General features: G+C 45.7%; 1 protein-coding gene across 6 annotated transcripts in view; it reads right to left on the bottom strand.

The window, feature by feature from the left end:
• Positions 1–313: 313 nt before the first annotated feature.
• ANXA7 (annexin A7) overlaps positions 314–21,455 on the bottom strand; it is a 50,458-nt gene continuing 29,316 nt past the window's right edge. For all 6 annotated transcript variants that reach the window (XM_015417380.1, XM_015417377.1, XM_015417379.1 and 3 more), the window contains 7 exons: positions 17,258–17,352; positions 11,714–11,827; positions 10,904–11,074; positions 7,364–7,534; positions 7,087–7,162; positions 4,229–4,341; positions 314–945 (listed from right to left, as the gene is read on the bottom strand). In XM_015417380.1, coding sequence (XP_015272866.1) covers positions 823–945; positions 4,229–4,341; positions 7,087–7,162; positions 7,364–7,534; positions 10,904–11,074; positions 11,714–11,827; positions 17,258–17,352 — 863 coding nt within the window. In that variant the 3' untranslated portion in view covers positions 314–822. The remainder of the gene's footprint in view (positions 946–4,228; positions 4,342–7,086; positions 7,163–7,363; positions 7,535–10,903; positions 11,075–11,713; positions 11,828–17,257; positions 17,353–21,455) is intronic.

Raw genomic sequence — 21,455 nt, 5'->3', positions numbered from 1 at the left:
AAGAACAGCTCTTACCAGAGCTACGGCTTGCCCAAGGTCATCCAGCCAGGTGCAAGCGGAGGAGTGGGGAATCAAACCCGGTTCTCCCAGATTAGAAATTGGATTTATACCCCTTGCCCTTCACTACCCAAAGGTGTCTCAGAGCGGCTTAGAAACTCCTTTCCCTCTCCCTCCCCACAACAGACACCCTGTGAGGTAGGCAGGGCTGAGAGAGCTCTTGACAGAAACGGCTCTTTTTCAAGGACAGCTCTTATCAGAGCTACGGCTTGCCCAAGGTCATCCAGCCAGGTGCAAGTGGAGGAGGAGTGGGGAATCAAACCCAGTTCTCCCAGACTAGAGTCCTCTGTGCACTTAAAGACTACACCAAACTGGCTCCTTCAATAGGCGTGTGTTGAGAGTGAGCCGACTGGGGGGCTGACAGTCCCCTCCAACTCTGTGATTCCATGATCTGACCCTAGGAGCAGTTGGCGCTTATGTAAGAGGGGGGACAAAGGGGACTTTCCACCTGCACCCCCCTTCCTGCACAGGAAGGCTCTTCTCCGGCACACACATTCTCTCTACATCTATTTCTACATATGGCTTATATTGTGTTCTTCTGTGTATAACCAAAAAAACCTCACACTTGACAAGTTACAAACATGGCATGTTAAATTAAGGCAATTTATATGTGCAAAACAGGGGCCGCTCGAGTCACCCATTAGAAGCAGGTACTGGTTTACATTGTCTGTGATGCAGGAAATACGCACATACACACGGAAGGACGGCCAGCTTGTGGCCCAAGCAGGCCTCGTTCTGGTTCCTCTGCGAGTGGGCCAGGGCTTCCTACTGACCCACAATCGCCAGGAGTAAGCGCCTGTAGTCCCCAGTGGTGTCGCTGGATATCATGGTGCCCAAAGTCTTCTGGTACATCTGGGTGAACAGCTGCTTGATTTGGACGAGATCAATCTGTGCCAAAAGGAAGAGCAAAGGTCTATCAAGGCTGCAGGAGGGGAAGCTTCTGTGGGAACCAGGGACTGATGACCGTGAACTTCTGGCTAAGCTGCATCCCAGACCCACGCAAACAGATGCACGGGTATTAGCAGAACAAAAGGCTAGTTCTACATAGGAGGGAGGGAGAGGGGGGGCACTTCCGCACTGGCATTTTTGTCACTCGTTTGTCCCTGTTGCTTCAGGGTTTCCCCCCTCAAAGTGTTTTGCTCTCTCTAATAGTCCCAGAAGGAGCAAAACACATGTGGACTGGGGAGGGGGGACCCAAAGCAACAGGGACAAAAGAGTGACAAAGATGCCAGTGCCGAAGTGGGCAGAGAGAGAGAGAGAGAAGGGCACACACACACACACACACACACACACACGCACACACGAGGGCTGGGTTCCCTCCTCTGGACTCCACACAGGGATTATTCTCCCCGTAGCTCTCACTGTTGCTGTGGACTCAGAGGCATCCACAGGGAAGTTTCCCCAGCAGCACTTGTCTTGCTTCAGCTCCCCCTGCCTGCTGCCATCACCCCCGAACTCCAAGGATGTCAGCTAGCTGCCGTTTATGTGTATTCTGCCCTTCCCGCTTCCCGCCTTGCTTGCAGCTCAGCAGCTTGCCGTAAACATGCAGGGAGACCGTGGGAACTAGACGCGGTTATCAGTCTGGCCTTGTCAGGTAGGGGAGGGCTCGGGGTCCACATTTGGTGTGAATCTTTCTGCTCTCAGGATATCCCGCGACTCTCCCGCTCATTATGTAATCTCCCGCCGGGAGTCTTCCCCCCGCGTGCACGCTCGAAGTTCATTTGCTTAGCTAGTTGCCTTGCCCAGCTATATGTATTGGGATGGTCCCGCCCTCTAGTTATTCCTCACAATAATCCTGTGGACCATGGTACCAGTCTTGTGCACTAATAAAGCATAACGCTTCTTAGGAAACGTGTGTGAAGAGTTACTTGCTGTGGAACCTGACAAAGAGGGCATTTTGGGGTGTTTTTAAAAAAATCAGTAATACCTAGACTGCTATAACATAATAATTTAATCTATTGCAATAATGTACTAGTTCCTTCTTGCATGCTTTTGAGTGCGGACATATAAGGGAAAATGTGTAGTCTGCACACCTTATAACCCCATAAGGAAAAGAGCTATAGGTTTGTTCACATGTTTAAAAAAATGAAAGCTGGAACTAGTACACTCTGGCAGAATTTATCATAATGCTATAGCAACCTGTGAATAATGATTTTTTTAAAAAACTTACAAAAAGCCCTCCTGTTATTTATTCCTCAGCTTCAACTTTAGGGTTAAGTGTTTGGTGAACCAGCAACTATCCTCTGGGGCTGGTTCTGCTGGTAGGAATTTTTAAAAAGCCTTCCTTAGTCACAAGAAGGTTAGGGACGACTTGAGCTTGGCAAGCTCCTTACCCAGAATAAAACACTGTGTGCCGCCAAACAGCATTGCTGGGCCCAAACACAATTTCTCATTGCTATAAACAGATTCCCACGTTTCTGTGGCCCTGGCTGCTGCGCCCCTTGCCTGACTTGCTCTCTAGCTGGAAATCCTCAAGGATGCAGGAAGCTGCAGTATGGACATTGGAAAGAGACAGGGACTGAAAGAGGAAGGAGGGTTTCACTCCACTGGCCTGGCCTGGCTTAGGTGGCCAAGAGCCTCAGAAGAGCCCTGCTGGGTCAGACCAGGGAGGGTCCTGCTAGTCCAGCGGCCAAGCGGTTGCCCTGGAGGCCGAGGCCTTTCCCTGATGCCACCTCCAAGCACTGGCCTTCAGAGGCTTTCTGCATACAAACACGGAGGTTCCTTTCTGCCACTATGACTAGGAGCCACTGATGGAACTCTCTTCAACGAATCCATCCAACCCACTTTTAAAGCCAGCTACATTCATGGCAGTGAGTTCCACGGTTGAATCACCTGTTGAGTCCAGAAGTATTTCCGAGTGTCTGCCCCGATTCTACCGCCCATAAACATCACTGGATGCCCCAGAACTCTAGTATTTTGGGACAGGGAGTCCAGTCTCTCCACCGGTGCATCTTAGCCACTCACGGCCCCCATCCAGATAGCTAAATCTGTGGATCAGGGCCACGTGCAGGCTAAAGAGATTTCTTAAATTAAACACATGGGGGGGGGGGTTTAACACCCACCCCAATACAATTGTGTGTCTGCACATGCACAGACAATGCACTTCATTGTCTGTGTGGCCGGTGGACGCCAGCAGTGGCGCCAGCAGCCACGGCTGGCCCAGGGGGCAGTGAGGGTGGATGCCTGCTGCTAGGCTCAGCGTTGGGTGAGGGGGCCTGGAGCCTCGCCAGCTCAGCGATGGGGGCGATATGGGGTCCCCCCTCCCCCTGCAAATCTCACAGCCCCCCCCCCCTGTACTTTTACAAACTTTATCTTGTCTCCCCTTGGCCATCTCTTTTCTAGACTCCCTCCATCTCCTTGCCATCTTTCCCTCCTTTCCTTTTCTTTCCCTCCTTTCCTTTCTCTCCTTCCCTTCTCTTCCTTCCTTCCTCTCTTGTCTTCCTTTCTTTCTCTTTCTCTTCTCTTCCTTCCTTCTTCCCTTCTCTCTTTCTTTCCTGCCTTCTTCTCTTCTCTTTTTTCCTCCTTCTTCTCTCTCTTTCCCTCTTCTTTCCTTCTCTTTCTTTCCCTCTTTCCTTCTCTCTTTCTATCCCCTTTCCTTCCTTCTTTCCTTCTCTTTCTTTCCCTCTTTCCTTCCTTCTTTCCTTCTCTCTACTCTCTCTCTTTCCTTCCCTCTTTCCTCCTTCTGTGGCCCAACTCTAGTGAGAAGGGGTTTAAACTTTAAACCCCTTCTCTCTTTGCCCCCCCCCCCCCGCAGGCCAGCTGGGGAAGGAGAGGGGAGGCTTTTGAAGATGCCCCTCTCCCTTTTTGCTTCCCCTTCTGACATCACTTCCGGTGATGTCAGGGGGCGTGGCATATGCTAACAGCCTAGTAGCTCATTAGCATACCACATGCTAATGCGTTCCTGCAGCTCTTTTTCTACGAAAAGACCCTTGATAACATTATAAATGGTGGGGAGGGAAACTTCCAGCCAGCCATCATTTCTCAAAAGTATAGCCCAAAGTAACTCTCTTTGCTTGCATTTTGTTGAGCTGTAATCGCACAGAGAAGTGTTGAAAAGCAAGTGCCCCAACATGGAAGCTGTCTGCTTAAAGAAGATGCCCGGGTCAGGCACCTCGCATCTTGCATTCCACCCCGAGACACAAACAATGGTACTTAAAAAAAAAAGTCTTACCTCACTACGCGTGACGATAATTCTCACGAGGGTCGAGTCGTCTGTGCCAGCTCCTTTCATGGCATGGTAAAGCCTTTCAGCAAAGAAGGCTGGGCGATTCAGGGCACACTGCACTGCAAAGAATCACACACACACACACACAGTCATTTCACGCCTCACAGCCCAGCATCATTTCCAGAACTGGGATTCACCTTTAACTTCAGACTGCTTTATTTTTACCTTCTAGGTGTCTAGATATTTTGACTGGCACTTCTCTCTGTCCCCCGTCCCCCCCCCCCGTGGTTGCAGCAGCATTGGAATGCCCCGCCTTAAGAACACACACACACACACACACAAGGGAGGCAGATGCTGTTAACAATCGACAGAGGGAGGCGAGGGAAACACATTCTGGAACATTGATCCTGGGGGGCTTCTACTTCATGAATGGAAAGGTGCAGGAAGGGGGTGGGGAGTAAGCAGCTCTGGGGCATTAGCAGAGGTTGCAGAAGGATGTTGGATTTATGATGGATTATGGGACAATTGGGACAATATGGGACAAAAGAAACCCACGGTGTATAAAGGCTTACACAAAATTGTACAATAATCATCAATAAAGCATAATGTATTAAAATATGTGTTATGTATTAGAATCTAGGATACATACTATCCACAATATATTAATCAAACCGAACTATATTTCATGAAACAATTTTATAAGCTCTATTATCCAAAATGCAAAGCTCCACAATATTTCAGCTCATTAGCACTCACATACAGATTGTAACGTTAATATATCAACGTATAAGAGTCAAAAAATGATGTAGAAAATTATATGGCTGCCTGCGCCCGCCGTGCAAGGCTTCCAAAACTGTAATACTAATCAACAGTAATGTAACTCGATCTTGGCATCAATAATGTAACTTGATCTCAGTTATGGGGAAAGGCTCCCGATGTTCCTTGTTTCAGCTGAAGCCTTTAGCACAAGCCATAAAATCCTCCTGAAGTCCAAAAGCTCCAAAAAGGGACACAAGTTGGCAAAAAAGTTCATCCGATTTTCACCGCACGGACAGCACCATTAATGGTACTTCCATGGGACACAGTTCTTCAATAGTCAAACCTCTGGCATTCCAGTACGTATACGACACATCCCAAAATATTGCCTAAAGTAAAGGCATGTGATGGGAAACAATAAGTAATATGTAGTTTAATATGTTATACTTTATACTGTATTTGTTTGGTGTAGTGAGAGCCAGTTTGGTGTAGTGGTTAAGTGTGCAGACTCTAATCTGGGAGAACCGGGTTTGATTCCTCCACTTGCACCTGCTGGATGACCTTGGGCAAGCCGTAGTTCTGATAAGAGCTGACCTTGAAAAAAGAACCATTCCTGTCAGAGCTCTCTCAGCCCCAACGACCTCCCAGGGTGCCTGTTGTGGGGAGGGGGAGGGAAAGGAGTCTGTAAGCCGCTCTGAGACTCCAAGTGAAGGGCCGGGGTATAAATCCAATCTCTTCTCTTCTTCTTCTATTGATGATTATCGTACAGTTTAACAGTTTTGTGTAAGCCTTTACACACAGTGGGATTTATGATGGGAGCAGAGAGAGAGAGAGAAGGACACACGCGCGCACACGCACACGCACACACGAGGGCTGGGTCCCCTCCTCTGGATCCTTCCAGTTTAGAAGATACTTCCACTGTGGCCTGGTTAATACTACAGAACCCAAGTTTCTGCCTCTACCAAGAGGCAGCATTCAGGGGCAGAACATTTTGAGGCATGCTAAAATTCCAGCAACATCCTCCCTCATAAGAACGTAACCAGAGAGCCCTGTGGGATCAGACCAGTGACCCACCTAACGCCACCGCCTGTCTCACACAGAGGTCCACCGGCTGCTGCCCTGGAGGGCAGAGGTCTGAGGCCTTCCTCTGGTGCTGCCTCCGAGCGTGACTCCCTTCACTCCACGTGGCCAGGAGCCACTGAGGGGCCTCTCCTCCGCCAGCCTGTCTAAACTTGGGGAACACCCGTGTCTGGACACAGGAGGAGACACAGACTGAACTCGCTGAGAAAGTGGTGGTTTTCCTGCCTCCTGGACTGTTGCGTTTCTCACTTACTATAGAAACACCTCAAGGCAGTTACGGAGCTTCACTCCTGCTACCTCTGCCGCGACTGCTTTCAGGGAGCCCACAAGTGGGAGGAGGCTCTCATAATGCAGCCTCTGACCTTCTTAAAGGGAACCCCAACTTCCGGGCTGCTGCTTGGAGAACAAGTTGAAAGAGAGCGTTCCATCCTGAAACGCACGTTAATCATGCAAATTAAGACAATTTGCCTCTGATCTCCTGCTTTGCATAGTATCAGGGCAATCCTAAGCAGGTCAGATCAGAAGTAAGTTCCACTGGCTTCTGTGACGCTTACTCCCTGAGAGCCAGCCTGGTGTCGTGGTTACTGGGAGAGCCGGGTTCAATTCCCCACTCCTCCTCCGCTTGCACCTGGCTTGCACCTTGGGCAAGCCGTAGTTCTGACAAGAGCTGTCCTTGAAAAACAGAAGTCTCTGTCAAGAGCTCTCTTAGCCCCACTGACCTCACAGGGTGTCTGTCTGTTGCGGGAAGGGGGAGGCAAAGGAGTTTGTGAGCTGCTCTGAGACTCCCTTGGGTATAACTCCATCCTTCTCCTCCTCCTCCTCCTCCTCCTCCTCCTCCTCCTCCTCCCAGGAAAGTCATCTTCAGCTGCAGCCCTGCACTGCGACTTCTTTAGACACTGAAACTGTCATTGGGGGAAGTCTTCTTCAGGAGCTCCTGACCACCTCAAGTGCCCAACCAGTAATTACTGGGATGCCTCAGCCACCAAAAGGTCCTCTTTGGAGAGTCTAAATCAAGACCAGCCTCTTACCAATTGCCTTCAAGCCACGCTCGACATTTCCAGAAAACTCCCGGCCGATGGTGCTCAGGAGGTCACGGTTCGCAATCTGCAAAGAGAAGAATGGAAGGTCTGGGAGGAGGCCAATCCAGCCCCATTTCTGTCCAGCGGTCACTGACCTGCGGGGCCTTCCCAAGAAGAGTCACGCCCTTCAAGGGCTTAAAAGAGGGCAGCTCTTCTCACGATGCCCCTGCACCTCCCACAGGAAACCCTGTCAGAACCCACCCCACCCCCCGGCGGGGCAGACTACCTGAGAGTAGGCCTCAACAGTGGCTTTCAGCTGCGGGAAGCTTCTCGTAGCCAGGATCATGTTGAAGCAAGACTCATCTGTGCCTAGTTTCCCTTCACCGGCTTGGTAGAGGCGCTGAGCATCTTGTTGAGCCTTCTGGAAGTCCACTGTTTGATTCTCATCCCGATTACCCTGTGAGGGAAAACAAGCACCTCGGTAACACGCAGGGCACAGACCCACCTGCAGGCTGCCCTCCGGCTGACTCGGGGTCCTGCCGCTCAAGGGACTGGGGGCTGGGGAGCTACAGCAAGCAACGGGGCGTGCTACGTGCTCCTCCCAGTCTCGGCCTCTTTGTTGACACTACTGATCGTCTGTCTTTCTCACTAAGACTCGAGGTGGATCACGGTGCAAGTCCCAGGCAACCATTATGCTGAAACATCAAATCAGCAAAGTGACAGGACTGGAACCACACAGATCTGAAAGTATTAAGTATTAATGTCAGACTCGGACCCTTGCCTTTGGAGTTGAGGCACTGGATCTCTGTGATTGCAGTCACGGGTTTCTGATGTACATGGCTTTGCCTGTTACCATCTATGCTTCCGCTATTTCCGTTCTCATGCCTATTGTTCCCCTGTTGCACATAACACCTGATGGCCTGTTATCAGTCTGTCTGCAAGGTCCCTCCTCTGCCATTCTTGCAGAGCTCGGTTGAGACATGTCTGAGTGATCGTAGATGAGCTGCGCTATGAAACACTTATCAATGTGAACCTCCTCCAGAGGCCGGTGGAAGTTCTCGCTTTTCAACCTTCTCACGGTCTTTGAGAAAGCCTGTCATGATAAACATTCTCACCATTATAATTGTCTTGTATCACTGCACCTGATTACTATGTAATGCTGACGTATGAATGAGGGCTGGACCAAAGTTCTTGTAATTTCCAACTTTGTAATATTCTTCAATTCTGGCAAAGAGTTTCAACCTGAGAGCAACTTTTATGATCTCTAAAATAAAGCCTTATTAAAAGGACTTATTTCATCTGAGAGTTACTGTGCAAGCTGACAATTAAGCATAACATGTTAAGCAAGCAGTAAACAGTATTTATTTATTTATTGTGTGGCAGTTACACACAGGAAGCATACAATAATACAATAATTGATACAACAGGTATGTAGACCAATTGGGCAACTCCCTAAATACCAATATCCAAATTTTCAGTCCACTCAATCTCAAAGAGCTCCGTCACATTTCCCTAGAAAGCACGATGCTCACATTCCTGTGACAGACAGAAAATAGTTTGGCAGGCTGCACCACAATCGCATTCGGCTCCTGGTATTTTGCCCCATTTAAATAACAGGTTTAACACAACTGCCAAAGCCTGTTCGTATTCTTTCAGCCATATTTCATACTTTACATGGCAAGTCAAATCCTGAGGGCCTCTCGTTGGTACTTATCTGGTTATGGATATGAGGTGCAACTGATTGCATCCATTTTCACACAACCATTCATCCTGTAGACATCTGCAGAAGCCCCTCAAAGACCCCATTGTCAGAGCCGCTTAAACACAGGCCTGATTCTAACAGGACATGAGATGTAAAACTCTCAAATCAGACTTTGGTTCATTTCTGTCTATTTGCAGTGGATATCGATTTTTCTCTGTTTGCGTTCGGCCACTGAGGGATTGCAATGTCAAAGTACAATTTTTGGTCAAGAGTAAATATTCTGTCTGTTGACTGTCTATTGACAGGGGAGATGGGAGGGGTGTGTAATGAGTAAGTTGGCATAGTGGAGCAGACTTACTTTTATTTAATCATTAATCAATCTCATTTAGCACTGAACATTCATTCTCATCTAATTATAAGATGTCCATTAGTTGTTTTATGACAAGCTAAGCTTAGACACAGGATATATATTCACTGTACACATAGAATGGAGATATAGGGGCTTCCCAGGATGAGCTTTTCTAGAGATAGCTGAATTGCGGGGAAATTAGATGAGTCTGATCAGTTGAGTTCACATAAAGGCACATGCTTAAGATCTCAGTAACCTGGATAAATGGGGACAAGATAGTGGGGACTTTTGGGAACTCTGTTAATGATCACCTAGAACAAATATGAATGACGGGAAAACTATATTTGAAAGTAAATAGAATGTTTGGACAATTAGGACGACCTGACACAAAGGGGAGGATACTGTCACATGGGAAGGCCTTAGTTATTAATTGATTGATTAAGAATGCAGACAGATTGGGCAATTCTCCTTAAATACTAATATCTAAATTTTCAGTCCACTCAATCGCAGCTGGGGAGAATACAAAGAGCTCTGTCACATCTCCCTGGAAAGCATGTTGCTCACTTCCCTGTGACGGACGGAAAACAGTTTGGCAGGCTGCACCACAATCGCATTTAGGCTCTGGTATTTTGCCCAATTTAAACAACAGGTCTGCACAACTGCCAAATCCTGTTCATATTCTGTTAGCCATTCCATACTTCACATGGCAAGTCAAATCCTGCAGGCCTCTCATTGGCACTTATCAGGCACTTATTAGATATCGGCTGGAACTGATCGCATCCATGTTTGTAACCGTTCATTCCCTAGATCGAAATTTTGTGATTGCAGGATTTGTGCAGATCTTACTGCTGGGTGTCAGGATCTTAGTCTGGATAGGCCTGCATCAGCCATGTCTTTGTGGATGGGCAACTCTCTGTTTTCAGTTATCTTTCTATATTCACAAAGAATAGCGTCTTGTCTTTGGAGATGCGGGGGAGCATTTACAGAGTATTTAGGACATCCTCAAGTGCTTTCCTTCCCCTTGCCGGGGTGGGGACAGTTGCCCGAGGCCACCAAGTGAGGTCTCGTCAGTAGCAAGATTTGAGCAAGGGATTTACCGATGTACAGCTCTCGGCCACTCCGCTGCAGCCAATCAAACTCCATTTTGGCCAAACTCCAGAGACCTTCCTTCCTTCCTTCTTCCCCAAACTTGCTGGTCCTTCCCCATCATTTCTGCACTAGAGGCTTTCTGTGCTGTGCTGTGCTCCAGGGAGTTAACTGCCCCCTTGCTCTTGGGTGGCCTCTGTAACCTGACAGATACCTATAAAACAGGGATTACTGCTACTCCTGCAAGGAACGTCTGTGGAGACCCAGGAAAGAAAAGCATTACAGTCCTTGCTGCTTGCCCCTCAAGTCTGACGGCACTCGGGCACCCTGTTTGCAAACTGGCATCAACTACTCTGCAGGTCACCTCTTCATTTCAGCTCGAAATTCTTGCCTATTCAATATTAATGTCTTAAGAATCTGACTGTGACACAAGCGGAAAGGAGGCTGCCATGATGAATACTGGAAAGCGCCACCAAGTTGCAGCCGAGTTACGGCGACCCCTATGGGGTTTCCAAGGAAGGAGACGCTCAGAGGCGGTTTTGCCAGGGCCTGCCTCCGTGTCGCACACCCGGGACTCCCTGAGGGGGGGGGTCTCCCTTCCAAGGACTCGGCAGAGCCAACCCTGCTGAGCTTCTGAGACCAGGCCGGCCGTTCAGGTCACCAACCGTTGAGACGGAAGAACCTCTCACCTGGCACATGGATACAAGTAGCCGCTCAAAGTGTCCTGATGTGTCCGCCCGAATATCGTGCTCAATGTCTCTTCCAAACTCACTCTTGTAACAACGGACTATTTCTTGAATCTCCTGGTTTGTCCTGGTGCAAAGAATCTCGATCAGCACGCTCTCCTGGGTGCCTGCACCCTGCGGATAGAGGAAAGGAACAGGTGCTGAAAAGGTAACCGTGCAAAACCCGGCAGGAAAAGTCTCCTGTCCCAGCCCCAGAGAGCTACCACAGTAGACCCTTTTGCTGGCTGGGTGCCGTAACAATAAAATTCATTCATTCACAGTAGACCCTGCGCAAGCGCCATGGCTTCTCCATGCAGCTAGCGCAGGATTGCAACGTGCCGTGACCACAAAGCCCCTCCCCCCCAGGAGCGTGAGGTGAGCTGGCCCTCACAGGCGGGAATCCCCTGGTACAATACAAACAGGGCCCCCGCCCTCCCCCCCCAGTGCTGTTCCCAAGAGCTTCGTTCTTATGGCCAGGGTCCCCGGATCAATTTGGATGCTTTGATCCAGGCAAGAGTTCAAAGCAACATCAGCTTCTACCAGGGTGCCGGTAGGCTGTCCCACCCCCCCAGAATAATGTGGCCTAAGTTAGGATATACAATGTGATTAGCACTCCCTCTATGTAAACCGCCCAGAGACCCCCAAGGGGGTTAGGGCGGTATATCAAATCGAACAAACAAACAAATAAATAAATAAATAAATAAATAAAGCCACTCCTGATTATTGTGGCCTTCTGATAGTTGACATCTAGATTAGCTCAATGCAAAACCATACCTTCATTGCATACCGTAAGCTCCAGGCATCGTAGTAAGTGCCCGGCATGAACAACGCAAGGATCAGCTCCTCCATGTTTCCACTGAGCTCTGACTTCAAGTCCTTTATTAAATCCTGCACAATCAGAACAGCAAACGTCATAATTAACCGACCTTCTGGGCCCCCATTCCGCTTACTGAAGTCTATGCCACAATATCCTGCCTCTCTCCCCAGTGCGGACCCAAAGTGGCTGACATCGTCCTCACAGCCTCGCGAAGAAGGTGAGACTGAGACCAGTGTTCCCTCCGAGCTGAGTGAGTGTGAGCCAGCTCACAGTTTTTTAGCCTCTGGCTCACACATTTCTGTCTTAGCTCAGGAAGGAGGGCTCCTCCTGAGCAAACTAATCACAACTTTAATGCCAGTAGCCCACAAAGTAGAATTTTTTGCTCACAAGACTCCACAGCTTAGAGGGAGCATTGGGTGTGACAGCACCAGTGGGGGGATTTGAACCTGGGTTCCCCATATCCTAGTCCGACCCTGTCATCACCACCACACCACGTTGAATCTAACCTATCTATCTACCTAGTACTGCTCACACAGCAATAGTCCTGAGGAGAAAAGAGTATAAAATAAAGTAACACCTTACTTCGTATTATTCTTCTGATACTTAATTACTGCCCCTATAAATTTTGCCACAGAAATCAAATATCTCATTGGGTATTTCCATATTTTTAAATAAAGGAACAATCAAATTGGCCCTTAACTCATTAAGTTGTCATAGGGTCACATGTACAATAGTTTCAGCCTGTCATATGACCATCTCCATTTTCTATTTGAATATGGCACTTCTTAATATCTGCCCTCCAAGACCGCTGAAGGAAGGACATTCATCCTTTACAAAGTAAAAGCACTTCTGAGTTTTGGTACTGTCAGACAATAATAATACTTCAGCAGTTGCATCGGAAGGACAATACCCAAGTAGGATACTGGGCATACTCTATGAGTTGTCGAAGGCTTTCATGGCCGGAGTTCATTAGCTGTTGTAGATTTTCCAGGTTGTATGGCCATGGTCTTGGCATTGTAGGACCTGACGTTTCGCCAATAGTTGTGACTGGCATCCTCAGATGTTTCAAGGTGAGAAGAAAAATGGTAGGCAGGTTATTTATATCTTCTCAGGAAGGTGGGGTAGGGCTGAGTCATTATCTTGTAGGAGTTCGCCAGGCTGTGAACATGCTAATGGAGGAGCTTTCCTGAGGAGGGTCTTTTGTATATGGATTGTTTCCTGAGGAGGTTCTTTTGTATGTGGATTGGCTGCTGAAATTCTAATCTTATCTGTAGTGCTATTGTCAGACGTAGAACCTTTTGTGTTTTTCAGGACAGGAAACCATGCCCTATTTATTTTTAAACTCTCTTCTTTCCTGTTGAAATTGTGTTTATGTTTATGAATTTCAATGGCTTCCCTGTGTAATCTGACTTGGTAACTGGATGTGTTGTCCAGCCTTTCAATGTCTTGGAACAAAATACTGTGTCCTGTTTGAGTTAGGCTATGTTCAGCCACTGCTGATTTTTCAGGTTGGCCAAGTCTGCAGTGTCTTTTGTGTTCTTTTATTCTTGTCCGAATGCTACGCTGTGTGGTCCCGATGTAAACTTGTCCACAACTGCATGGTATGCGGTATACTCCTGCAGAAGTGAGGGGGTCTCTTCTGTCTTTTGCTGATTGTAGCATCTGTTGTATTTTTCTGGTGGGTCTGAATACTGTTTGTAGGTTGTGTTTTTTTCATAAGTTTTCCCATCTGGTCAATGATTCCTTTGATATATGGAAAAAACACTTTTCCTGTGGGAGACTGTTTTTCCTCAGTTGTTTGTTTTACCTTTGGTTTAATCACTCTTCTGATTTCATTCTTGGAGTAGCCATTAGCTTGAAGTGCATGGTTTCGATTATTCAGTTCGCCATTGAGAAAGTGCGGTTCACATATCCGTCTTGCACGGTTTACTGTTTTGATTATGCCTCTTTTTTGCCAAGGGTAGTGATTGGAGTTTTTGTGTAAATAACGGTCCGTATACCATATACCATGAAAGACACTGCAGACTTGGCCAACCTGAAAAATCAGCAGTGGTTGAACATAGCCTAACTCTAACAGGACACAGTATTTTGTTCCAAGACACTGAAAGGCTGGACCACACTTCCAATGACCATGTCAGATCACACAGGGAAGCCTTGGTTGTAACACCCTCCTTCCACTTTCTAAATGAATCTGCAGATGAAATGCCACTGACAACTACTCTCTGAGTGCAGATCTCCAACCAGTTCCCTATCCAGTCCACAGTTTACCCGTCAGAACGTCATGGGGAACCCTGTCAAAAGCATTACTGAAATCCAGGTCAACAACATCAGCAGCATTCCCTCCATCCAGCAAGCTCGCCACTCCATCAAAGAAGGAAATGAGGTTGGTCTGACAGGACGTGTTGGTGATAAAGCCGACTTCCCCGGATCACCAAGTTGTCCTTTAGATGCTCGCAGACTGATCCCTTTAAAATGTGCTCCAGTCTCTTCCCTGGGACAGAGGTCAGGCTGACTGGCCTGTAGTTTCCTGGGTCTTCCCTCCTCCCCTTTTTTTGAAAATTGGGATAACATCGGCCCTCCTCCAGTCTTGTGAGGAGGCAAAATTCAATGCCATACTTCTTCAATTTTTCCCATAGAGATTGTACTGAATGCTGATTTTAAGATCCATAAAGGCAATGACCAATTTGGTGTAGTGGTTAAGAGAGCGGACTCTAATCTGGGAGAACCTGGACTGATTCCCCACTCCTCCACATGCAGCTGATGGTGTGACTTTGGGTCAGTCACAAGTTCTCTCAGAACTTTCCCCTCAAAAGCAGTCCTCGAAAAAGCTCTCTCAGCCCCACCTACCTCACGGCGTGTCTGTTGTGGGGAGGGTAAGGGAAAGGGGATTGTAAACCGCTCTGAGACTCCTAGTGAAGGGCGGGGTATAAATCCAATCTCTTCTCTTCTTCTTTTTCAATATACTTTCTCCAAAACTCATATATTTGTCTACTAAATATTGAAGAGCATCACAATGATCAATAGTGCTTACTCCTTTCCGAAAACTAGCTTGCTCATTCCCGAGGATGTTATTTCCTTTGGCCCAGGATGTAAGCATTTCATAAGGGATCGCAGCATAAAGTTTTCCAAGGGTGGACAGCAAACTTACTGGACAGTGACTCGTTGGGTCCATTGGATCCCCCTTTTTATAAATCGGGACAATTATTGTACTAGACCAAACTTCGGGCCGACTTTGCAGTAGTAAAAACTGAGGCCAGAATCTGCACCCACCAGTCTGAGTTGATTTTAAGCAGTTCTGTTGGTATGAAGTCAGGACCGGGCCCTCTCCCCTCTGTGGCTCCTTAATCAAGATCTTAATCTCACTTGCCACTACTGGGGGGCCACTCCTTCATGTCTGGTGGCTGTTCTGCTCTGCGATCCGGTATATCCCCATTTTTATTTGTGAAAATATTTATTTGTAAAAAAGACTTCCCAAACAGCTGCTGGAATGTGGCAAGGTACAGGAAACTTTGTATTTAATCCTTTTGCTATTGAAGTCCAGAACAATTTATCATTTTTTGTTTTCACGGCCCAGAATAAACATTCCCATTTGTTCTTCTGAGCCTCAACTTCTTAATTTTCAATATTTTTTAATATTCTCTTTTCGGTTTCAAAATACTTGGCAAGACTCCTAATTGCTATTTTAAATGCCTTAGAATCACACCAATAATTTCTGCCCGGTATACTGTGCCCCTTGGACTTTACTCCGTCTGTTAGCAGCACAGGCCAGAAGAGGTCAATTAATTCAGCAAGAAGTTCCATATTTCCCATGCTCTTGATTGTTTGGGGTCCTAGAAGACTAGTTTGTATCACTTTCTCTTTCATCGTTTCTGGGCTAGGGCTATTTTCATTGCAGAGGGTACAAAGCGACAAAGATGTAAACGTAGTAATAAATGCCCTGGATAGTGGTCGCCAACCAAGTAGTCCATGACTTCCAAGGTGTCAACTCTTTTAAGGAGATCAGGAGAAAAAACAAAGTCATCTACTACACTTGCCCCTTTATGGTTTATACATGTATAATCTCCTTTTTCATCAAACTGATTACATCCATTTAATATCACTAGATTGTTCTTTGCTAACAAAGATGCAAACTATCTACCGGGACAGCTAATTTTCCTATCTTTGGATCTTCTATAATTCATAATTGGGATACCTTTTATCTGAGTTTTAAGGCATTTCAAAAAAAGTCCCCATTTGCTCGCCGACCCTGGCATTAAAACCAACAGCCAATAGTACCGGCGTTGCCGGATGAAGCATAACTTCTTTAACTGGTTCTAGCGCTGAGAGATCTTAAACTTGTGAACTTATGGCAAGAAATATTCATCAAAATTATAGAAAGTTCCTTGAAGTCCAAGAGTAATGCCACTGCATACAGTTACCTTTTCTTCGCGTTCCTATAATGGATACCCCCCCTTCCCTTCCTTGCCCTTATCTCATCTGTTTACAAAACGTTTGCATTCTCATTGGCAACACAGATAGTACTACTGCCTTCACTCTTGCTTCCTTTTTTACCTTTATTCCCCCTTTATGAAAAAATCTTCTATATATTTTGTCAATATATCTAATTTTTCAACGATTTCCCACACAGTATCAGAGCTAAGGAGTGTCTGAGTTGCCAACATTCCAAACCTATTTGTTGTTTTTTTCTGTTCTTTGATTCTCCCCCCCCCCCAAGAAGTTCATCTAAAATGGCTATGTGGGATGGAGAATGGGGGGGGGGGGGTCCTGAAGAAATATTTAAAGGGCTGGGGGGGTCATATCTCTATTTGTGAAAGAGGCAAGTTTCTATGGTAAAAAAAACCCCTCCATCTTACTTTGCTTAGAGAGCCCACAACCTTTTCCTCCCCATTATTTTATATATCACTTAATCTGGTAAGGCTTAATCGGTTTAACGAGATAAGATTGCTGAAATCAATTTAAAGGAGGTTTTAACTCCCTCATCTATAATTAATTCATTAGTTCCTGTTCTAATTTATGTTTAAACATCCCTTCCTCTCCCCACAAGAGGCGCCTTGTGAGGCAGGTGGGGCTGAAAGAATTCTGAGCAAACTGTGACTGGCCCAAGGTCACCTAGCAGGCTTCACGTGGGGGGAGGAGGCGTGGGCCATCAAACCTCCTGGTTCTCCAGATGAGAGTCCACCGCTCTTAACCACTACACCACACTGGGCAAGTGATGCACAAGTGGTGGCCTTCGCGGATCCCAGGATCCTATCGGCATCCATCACATGTCATGTCCCGCCTGCAAACAGGGGCAGAGGTCGAGCTGCAACTGGGCCCTGAAGCACAGCACTGTCAGTCCGGAACCTTGTAGCAAATGTCATTTCAGCACCTCAACCTTCTCTAGAGCTGTTAACACAACAAATGAACTTGGAAGGAAAAGAAAGACTGGACAATTATGTCAGTTTGTTCAACTAGTTAAACTCACAAGCCCTCCACCTTCCTTTCGGAGAATTCAGTCGTACCTTGCCATACATGGTCTTGAAAGCAGCCTTTATCTGTTGTCTCTGGCTATTCGAGCGGTTGGACACCACGTCAATGATTGCCTGTTCATCCGTCCCTAGGAAGTAAAAAAGTCTGTGCTCTGAATCTCCTTCACAGTGGATTTCCATACTAGCCCGTTTTATGCTCATCCCTTTAGTCGACCCCCTCCTGCAGATTTCCGGGTTTATCAATGCCTCATGTCCCCGGATTGACAATTCAAACTGTGAAGTCAACACTGTTGCATATTAGAGATTTTAGCTATGAAGATTAGACAAGATGGCAGAATTAAAGGAGAAAAGTGGATGATGCATAGTTCAAAATGAAAAGTTATGCAGACAACGTGGTTCTAACAGTCCGGAATTCCCAGAAACTGTTGCAATATGTAATTGAACATGTTGAAGAATTTGGATCCCTATCAGGCTAGAAAATTAACGGGGGGGGGGGGGGAAGCCCCAAAATAATAATGAACTTTTTAACACTACAACAAGAGATTATAAAGAGCGCAAAGTGCTTAACAGGCACCGATCCTATTAGATATTTGAGAATAAATGGTACTGGGCAAAACTGTAATCTTTTTAAAAAATAACTATCAGAAAAATTGGAAATTGATTCAAACAGTTTTATTAAGATGGAAAAAACTCAAAATCTCATGGCTGGGTAGAATCTCTACAATTAAAATGAATGTGCTGCCAAAAATAAACTCCCCCCCCCAAAAAAAAAATGTTACCCATATACATGGAAGAAATAATATTGAAAACGTGACAAAGAATTTATATGGAATGGCAAAGAAACCAAGAATAAGCTTCAAAATATTAAAAAATGAGAAAAAGAGAGGAGGTTTAGCAGTCCCAATATAAAATTATATTACCAAGCAGCAGGTCTGGTCTGGATTGTGGATTGGATTAAAAATCCAAAACAAAGAATAGTAAAATTAGAATCAGCATATCTTGATGAAGGCCTACACAATTACTTATGGATTAAGAAATCGACTAAAAAGACCATAACACAAAAAAGAAGTCATGTATAATCAGAGATGGACTTTTGAGAATATGGTTTACACATGCTGGAATTTACTGAGCCCCTCAAACTCTTTGCTTATGTCCCCAATAGAAGCTCATTATGATAAGAATATGAGAAATAACTATTATTTTTAACATGGCATGATGACAAACAGGGGAAAATCAGGTCTTGGCAAAATATTAAAGATTCAATGGCTGATACATTATCAGTTAGTCTCATGATTAAAGGAGATCATGAGTACTGAAGGCGGAGTTCTAAGAGATGCGACTGAATTTGTGCAGCTGATTATAAAACAAAAAGAGCATTTACTACAATGGATATATAATATTTTACTCCAGTTAGAAACAGAAGATGTGAAAGAGTGGAAGCAAAACCTTAAAGAACAGATATCTATGCAATGATGGAAATGACTATGGGGAAAAGATATCAAATTTATAGTAAGAGAAAATTGGTACAACATGTTTTCCAGATAACGCCAAAGGATATTGAGAAAGCACATAAAAACTACAAAGGAAAATGCTAAATGTCAAGACCGAGACAGAGCTTTTTCCATACGTGGTGGACCTGTAAAAAAGCAAAAAGATATTGGAAAGAAATACACTGAAAAATGCAGAATATATTAAAGTTTAAATTCCCAGTAGAAGCCAAGAGCAGGTTATTAGGTGGTCTGTTCCAAAAATTTTAGAAGAGGTATTCAGATACATGGTGACAGCAGCTAGAACTATTCATGCAGCAAAATGGGAACTAGATGTCTGCCCACATTTAGAAGAATGAGAAAATAAACTTGCTGAATATGCAGTAATGGCAAAATTAACAACCTATTCAATGAATAGGTCTATTACAAAATGTGAGGAAAGATGGAGTTTAGACAGACAGACAACCTTTATTGGCATATCCATGGAGTGTTTATTATGTGTATTATTCTAGCAGGAGACAAACTTAAAGAGAGAAAATATCATATATGAACGTATGGTGATGAAACAGACATAGAATTAAAATTTGTTCCCAAATATAAATGGGTTCTCTATATGAGATATATAATAGACTTTCCTTTACATCATTGTTTTTAGGTTTTATATTGTTGTTAGCTGCCCTGAGCCACTGGGTAGGGCGGGATAGAAATCCCAAAAATAAATAAATAAATAAATCATGATATACTACTTCTTATCTACTAAAGGTTCTAAAGGATACGTGGAAGTGGCAAAAATATGTTATGTTGAATATGTAGTAATGATGAAACCAGTGTAGTCAAAATAGATTAATTAAATTTGAAACTTATTTATTTATAATTTAAATTTATAGCCTGAATACACATGGCTCAGGGCTGTGAACAACATAATAATAAAACATTAATAAATAATAAAAATGCATAGATAAAAACATTCTCAGCTTGCATGAACACTACGAATTCCAATTATGTCATTGACCCCACAGAAAGATGGGGGGGAGAGGGGGAAAAAGAGGGAGTGCCAGTAAGATGGTATCCATCGCGGTCCTCAACCAAAAGCCTTGTGGAACCTCTCTGCCTTGCAAGCCCTGCGGAACTGCATCAGGTCCCACAGGGGTACGGATGTTTTTGGCAGAGAGTTCCACCGCATGGGAGCCAGGGCAGGAAAGGCCCTGTCTCTGATCGAGGACACCCAGACTTCTTTTGGGCTGGGGATCACCAGTAGATTGTTCTCAGCAGAGCATAATGCTCTTCAGGGGACACAGCTGTCAGATCCCAAGCAGGAGAACAAACCCACGTTCCAAAGAAGTAAGAATTATTTCCAAAGCATGGTTAGTCATGAACATACAGAAATTGTACAGAATGAATACAATACACAGGGGCAGTATAATATAGGAACTTCAAACTGGGTAACCCAATGGGCTCAATTCCCTCGCAGGGGAGTTGATTAGAAAAGGCGCGATGCAGCCTGAGAACTCCAACGGCTCATATCATAAACACAAGGTCAGTTCACACGGGAATCTAATTAAGCAGAGCAAGAAGACATAACACTCCGTCATCCACCTGTAGGAGAAGCTTGGCAGTTACAGTTGCATACCAGAAGAGAATAACACGGGGAGGGAGGGAAGAGGGACACGTCCCCGAGAGATGGCAGCTCGCTGACATACTGCCCACCTGAAAATACCACTTACCCACCGTCTCCCGGCCTGGGCGGGAGATCTCCCGGTTTGCCCGGGAGACCTCCAGGTTTGCCCGGGAACTTCTTGTGAAACGCCCGAACATGATAAGGGGCCCGAATATCCCCTTCTTCCACCCATTCGCGGTGCTGGGGACCGAAATCAACCCATTCCACAAGATACCACAGTTTACCACGTACTGTCTCTCCACTGACACTGACCAGTATCTTTTTTCAACAAACTGACATGAAATACAGAATGCAAAGACTGTAAGGTTTTAGGCAAGATTACATCAACAGCTACATCATTTATGACCTTGCGAACCTTGAAGGGACCAATGTATTTCCAACCCAGTTTCTTACTGGGACGTAATAGTTTAACGTTTTTTGTGGAAACAGAAACCGAGTCACCAGGTTTGACATCCCATTCCTTGGCCCTATGCCGATCAGCTTGCACTTTATTGATTCTGGACAAAATGTCAGATCCCAAGCAGGAGAACAAACCCACGTTCCAAAGAAGTAAGATTTATTTCCAAAGCATGGTTAGTCATGAACATACAGAAATTGTCCAGAATGAATACAATACACAGGGGCAGTATAATATAGGAACTTCAAACTTGGTTAACCCAATGGGCTCAATTCCCTCGCAGGGGAGTTGATTAGAAAAGGCGCGATGCAGCCTGAGAACTCCAACGGCTCATATCATAAACACAAGGTCAGTTCACACGGGAATCTAATTAAGCAGAGCAAGAAGACATAACACTCCGTCATCCACCTGTAGGAGAAGCTTGGCAGTTACAGTTGCATACCAGAAGAGAATTACACGGGGAGGGAGGGAAGAGGGACACGTCCCCGAGAGATGGCAGCTCGCTGACAACAGCTGAGGAGATGGTCCCAAAGATACGTGGGTCCCTGACCGCTCAAGGTCTTAAAGGTCAATACCAAGACCTCGAACCTAACTCGGTACTCCTCCAGAGGCCAGCGCAGCTGACATAACACAGGTTGAATGTGCGCTGTCTGTGATGCTCTAGTCAGC

Source organism: Gekko japonicus, unplaced genomic scaffold (genome assembly GCF_001447785.1).
Source record: "Gekko japonicus isolate JY-2015 unplaced genomic scaffold, Gekko_japonicus_V1.1 scaffold2339, whole genome shotgun sequence".
Classification (NCBI taxonomy): domain Eukaryota; kingdom Metazoa; phylum Chordata; class Lepidosauria; order Squamata; family Gekkonidae; genus Gekko; species Gekko japonicus.
Note: the sequence above shows the minus strand (reverse complement) of the source record. Positions and strands in the feature narration are given on the sequence as shown.